The sequence below is a fragment of the Schistocerca cancellata genome, chromosome 3 (genome assembly GCF_023864275.1).
Source record: "Schistocerca cancellata isolate TAMUIC-IGC-003103 chromosome 3, iqSchCanc2.1, whole genome shotgun sequence".
NCBI lineage: Eukaryota > Metazoa > Arthropoda > Insecta > Orthoptera > Acrididae > Schistocerca > Schistocerca cancellata.
This window is the reverse complement of record NC_064628.1, coordinates 882,100,793-882,106,792: the sequence shown is the minus strand read 5'-3', so window position 1 is coordinate 882,106,792 and position 6,000 is coordinate 882,100,793. Positions and strand designations below refer to the sequence as shown.

At 43.7% G+C, this 6,000-nt stretch overlaps 1 protein-coding gene across 2 annotated transcripts in view; it reads left to right on the top strand.

Moving 5' to 3' along the window:
- The first annotated feature begins 2,632 nt into the window (after positions 1–2,632).
- LOC126175950 (solute carrier family 2, facilitated glucose transporter member 1-like) overlaps positions 2,633–6,000 on the top strand; it is an 84,129-nt gene continuing 80,761 nt past the window's right edge. For both annotated transcript variants that reach the window (XM_049923031.1, XM_049923030.1), the window contains exon 1: positions 2,633–3,034. In XM_049923031.1, coding sequence (XP_049778988.1) covers positions 2,891–3,034 — 144 coding nt within the window. In that variant the 5' untranslated portion in view covers positions 2,633–2,890. The remainder of the gene's footprint in view (positions 3,035–6,000) is intronic.

Genomic DNA, 6,000 nt, shown 5'->3' with positions numbered 1-6,000 from the left:
CCTCATTAGTTATGTGATCTATCCATCTAATCTTCAGCATTCTTCTGTAGCATCACATTTCGAAAGCTTCTATTCTCTTCTTGTCTAAACTATTTATCGTACACATTTCACTTCCATACATAACTACAATCCATACAAATACTTTCAGAAAAGACTTCCTGACACTTAAATCTATACTCGATGTTAACACATTTCTCTTCTTTAGAAACGCTTTCCTTGCCATTGCCAGTCTACATTTTATATCCTCTCTACTTCGACCATCATTAGTTATTTTGCTCCACAAATAGCAAAACTCCTTTACTACTTTAGCGTCTCATTTCCTAATCTAATTCCCGCAGCATCGTCAGATTTAATTCGAGTACATGCCGTTATCCTCGTTTTGCTTTTGTTGATGTTCATCTTATATCCTTCTTTCAAGACACTGTCCATTCCGTTCAGCTGCTCTTCCAGGTCTTTTGCTGTCTCTGACAGAATTACAATGTCATCGGCGAACCTCGAAGTTTTCATTTTTTCTCCATTGATTTTAATTCCCACTCCGATTTTTTCTTTTGTTTCCTTTACTGCTTGCTCAATATACTGATTGAATAACATCGGGAATAGGCTACAACCCTGTCTCACTCCCTTCCCAACCACTGCTTCCCTTTCATACCACTCGACTCTTATAACTGCCATCTGGCAAATAGGTTGGTTGTTTTGGGGAAGGAGACCAGACAGCGAGGTCATCGGTCTCATCGGATTAGGGAAGGACGGGGAAGGAAGTCGGCCGTGCCCTTTGAAAGGAACCATCCCGGCATTTGCCTGGAGCGATTTAGGGAAATCACGGAAAACCCAAATCAGGATGGCCGGACGCGGGATTGAACCGTCGTCCTCCCGAATGCGAGTCCATTGTCTAACCACTGCGCCACCTCGCTCGGTGTACAAATTGTAAATAGCCTTTCGCTCCCTGTATTGTAACCCTGCCATCTTCAGAATTTGAAAGAGAGTATTTCTGTCAACATTGTCAAAAGCTTTCCCTAAGTCTACAAATGCTAGAAACGTAGGTATGCCTTTCCTTAATCTACAGGGTGATTCAAAAAGAATACCACAACTTTAGGAATTTAAAACTCTGCAACGACAAAAGGCAGAGCTAAGCACTATCTGTCGGCGAATTAAGGGAGCTATAAAGTTTCATTTAGTTGTACATTTGTTCGCTTGAGGCGCTGTTGACTAGGCGTCAGCGTCAGTTGATGCTAAGATGGCGACCGCTCAACAGAAAGCTTTTTGTGTTATTGAGTACGGCAGAAGTGAATCGACGACAGTTGTTCAGCGTGCATTTCGAACGAAGTATGGTGTTAAACCTCCTGTATGGGGTGTATTAAACGTTGGTATAAACAGTTTACAGAGAATGGGTGTTTGTGCAAAGGGAAAAGTTCTGGACGGCCGAGAACGAGTGATGAAAATGTAGCACGCATCCAGCAAGCATTTGTTCGCAGCCCAGGAAAATCGACTCGCAGAGCTAGCAGAGAGCTGCAAATTCCACAATCAACTGTATGGAGAGTCCTACGAAAAAGGTTAGTTATGAAACGTCAACTACCCGAGGCGATGGATCGGCCGCCAGGCAGCCCGTGACAGAGCACTTCATCACTGGCCTCCAAGAAGCCCTGATCTTACCCCCTGCGATTTTTTCTTATGGGGGTATGTTAAGGATATGGTGTTTCGGCCACCTCTCCCAGCCACCATTGATGATTTGAAACGAGAAATAACAGCAGCTATCCAAACTGTTACGCCTGATATGCTACAGAGAGTGTGGAACGAGTTGGAGTATCGGGTTGATATTGCTCGAGTGTCTGAAGGGGGCCATATTGAACATCTCTGAACTTGTTTTTGAGTGAAGAAATACTTTTTAAATACTCTTTGTAATGATGTATAACAGAAGGTTATATTATGTTTATGTCATTAAATACACATTTTTAAAGCTGTGGTATTCTATTTGAATCACCCTGTATTTTCTAAGATGAGTTGTAGTGTCGGTATTGCCTCACGTGTTCCAACATATATATATATATATATATATATATATATATATATATATATATATATATATATATATATATATATAAAATACCTAGAGGCCATCGGAAATCAAAGTGCGGTTTTCTAGATACGTAGTGTTGAACTTAACCTACTGAACGACTTTTGAAATTTATTTTCAGCCCTGCATTAGACTCTTCATTATCGCCTTCTTCGGCAACATAATTTCTATTTATGTCCCGTCCAACGAGCCATACTGCAACTCTCTCACTACATGTTTCGGACAATCTTGTTCACCGATGTTTTTTTTGTGGATTTATTTTATTTTGTAACTCTTCCGACATGCTAATTTAGCAAAGAAACACTCGTTTATTCATTACAGGTAACGTTTAAACACTAGTGTAGAACCTATTGGCCGAGGACGTCTACGATCAGCAAAAGTGGTGGGGAATGCAGTGACGAAATCCGACCTCAGAGTGTCTTACGCTAGCCGATAGTAACGGCTTGAGTTCACGACCCATTCACATTTGCTTATCACGGCGGGAATACAAAGAAAAGAAGAATAAAAGAGACCCGGGGCACAAATTACAGCAAGAGTACAACAGTCACCGAGCGCGTATATAACCGTTTCCGCTGTCGCGCGCCCGCGGGTATTGCAAGGACTTCGGAGGCAGCCGCAGTGCCATTAGACCGCCGTGGCGGTGTTTCGGATATCTGCCGCTAGTTCCTGCACGTCGCGTCTCTCCCTGGATAAGCGATTTGACCAGTCCGACTTGCTAGCGGGCATCTGTTCGGGCGTTCGACGGGCTGCCGCAGTAGTAGAACGGTTGCAGTGCAGTAAGCTGCAGTGCGGTCACCAGTGTAGGGAGCGTTGGCCGAGATGCTGTCCGCCTTGGCTTCGTTGTTCGTGAACGGCGTGGTCCTCTGCATCTACGGCAGCTATGGGCTTGCGGCCATGCTGGAACGCGTTACCTCCTCCTGGGCACACGTCACTTGCACGCGGCGCAGCTACGCCCCGACAGAGGTGAGTGGACGTTCCTGCCTTACTTATACTGGAAGGAAAAGAATAAAGTGCTGCTTTTGTCAGGTAGATCGATCGAGTTCGAATAGCCTAGCTCCACCTGCAATCAGGATCACTGTTGCTTCGTGATACGAGAAGTGCGATCAGGAAGCGTTCGTACCTTTTTCCGGTTGCAGTCGGGCGTTTCAGCGAATGTAATTTATCAAATGGCTAGCCTTAAACTTCTCATTTTTCTGTGAGCGCTGTATAACATGCCACTTTCAATAAAAGGACAGACTACCATTGACAAAAATCTAACTGCAGATGTATGTCAGTTTGCGGAATTTTAAAAGTGAACGTGCTCGCATTACGTAGTTTTTGTACCCCTTACTTGGTTAGATTTTATCTAGGGTATTAGGAAGTTCCCATTACAAACTTCTAGGGCTTGTAGAGAGGAGCGAGTACATAATGTTTTGAATAAGAACCCATGCCCAGAAACGTATCGTTTCGGTTCTACGACGATTTCGAATCAGGTCTGTAACGCGTCCACGTCTGGGGAAGGAAAAAGAAAAGTCTCAGGACTTGCTTGTCCTGGTATGTAATAAGGTAGATGGGATGACGTGCACTACTTCTTGTGACGTCGTATGCAAAGTTTAATTTACGAGACTTCTGTAGAGACAGAGGAAGACCTGCTTACAAGAGTTCTAGTCGCTGCACTGGAAACTAGTGACACCAAGTGGGACGTAGAGTGTAGCAGAACATGCTTTGTAGGTACAACACTGTAATGACGTCGGTGGTGGCTGCACCGAGCCGCTGTACGTACAGCATTCTGGGTTCTTTCTTATTTTGTAATAACGTAAACACGTAATGTTTAAGTTTTAATACAAACGAATGTGCTCAAGTAATACGTGGATGCTTCTTTATGTTTCCTTCCGAAATGTCACCTAACAATCGTCCTGCGTCACGTCTAATTCAGTTCCTCAAGCAGAAGTGGATCAGTTAAACATCTGAACTGGAAGCGTCATAGAACGGAAACTGTATGTCTCCGTACATGGAATTGACGGAAAGTCACCGAGTAAAACAGAAGTGATTTCTGGAGCTCCTCAAGGCAGTGTTACAGGCTCTTTGCTGTTCCTTATCTATATTAACGATTTTCGAGATAAAAATGGCTCTGAGCACTATGGGACTTAACAGCTATTATCATCAGTCCCCTAGAACTTAGAATTACTTAAACCTAACTAACCGAAGGACATCACACAACACCCAGTCATCGCGAGGCAGAGAAAATCCCTGACCTCCCCGGGAACCCGGGATTTTCGAGACAATCTGAGCAGCCGTCTTCGGTTGTTTGCAGATGACGATGTCGTTTATCGACCAATAAAGTCACCAGAAGACCAGAACAAACCGCAAAACAATTTAGAAAAGATATCGGAATGGTGCGAAAAGTGGCAGTTAACCCTAAATAACGAAAAGTGTGAGGTCATCCAAATGAGTGCTAAAAGAAACTCGTTAAACTTCGGTTACACGATAAATCAGTCTAATCTAAAAGCCGTAAATTCAACTAAATGCATAGGATTTACAATTACGAACAACTTAAATTGGAAAGAACACATAGAAAATGTTGTGGGGAAGGCTAACCAAAGGCTGCGTTTTATTGGCAGGACACTTAGAAAATGTAACAGATCTACTAAGGAGGACTGCCTACACTACGCTTGTCCGTTCTCTTTTAGAATACTGCTGCGCGGTGTAGGATCCTTAGCAGACAGGACTGACGGAGTACATCGAAAAAGTTCAAAGAAAGGCAGCACATTTTGTGTTATCGCGAAATATGGGAGAGAGTGTCACAGCAATGATACAGGATTTGGGCTGGACATCATTAAAAGAAAGGCATTTTTCGTTGCGACGGAATCTTCTCACGAAATTCCAATCACCAACTTTCTCCTCAGAATGCGAAAATATTTTGTTGACACCAACCTACATAAGGAGGAACGATCACCAAGATAAAATAAGGGAAATCAGAGCTCATACGGAGATAGGTGCCCATTCTTTTTGCGCGCTATACGAGATTGGAATAATAGGGAATTGTGAAGGTGGGCCGGTTGGTGTGGCCGTGCGGTTCTAAGCGCTTCAGTTTGGAACCGCGTGACCGCTACGGTCGCAGGTTCGAATCCTGCCTCGGGCATGGCTGTGTGTGATGTCCTTAGGACCAATTGTGTGATTGGATTGAGGAGTTCCTAGATAACAGGACGCAGCATGTCATTCTCAATGGAGAGAAGTCTTCCGAAGTAAGAGTGATTTCAGGTATGCCGCAGGGGAGTGTCATAGGACCGTTGCTATTCACAATATACATAAATGACCTGGTGGATGACATCGGAAGTTCACTGAGGCTTTTTGCAGATGATGCTGTGGTGTATCGAGAGGTTGTAACAATGGAAAATTGTACTGAAATGCAGGAGGATCTGCAGCGAATTGACGCATGGTGCAGGGAATGGCAATTGAATATCAATGTAGACAAGTGTAATGTGCTGCGAATACACAGAAATATAGATCCTTTATCATTTAGCTACAAAATAGCAGGTCAGCAACTGGAAGCAGTTAATACCATAAATTATCTGGGAGTACGCATTAGGAGTGATTTAAAATGGAATGATCATATAATGTTGATCGTCGGTAAAGCAGATGCCAGACTGAGATTCATTGGAAGAATCCTAAGGAAATGCAATCCGAAAACAAAGGAAGTAGGTTACAGTACGCTTGTTCGCCCACTGCTTGAATACTGCTTAGCAGTGTGGGATCCGTACCAGATAGGGTTGATAGAAGATATAGAGAAGATCCAACGGAGAGCAGCGCGCTTCGTTACAGGATCATTTAGTAATCGCGAAAGCGTTACGGAGATGATAGATAAACTCCAGTGGAAGACTCGCAGGAGAGACGCTCAGTAGCTCGGTACGGGCTTTTGTCAAAGCTTCGAGAACATACCTTCACCGAAG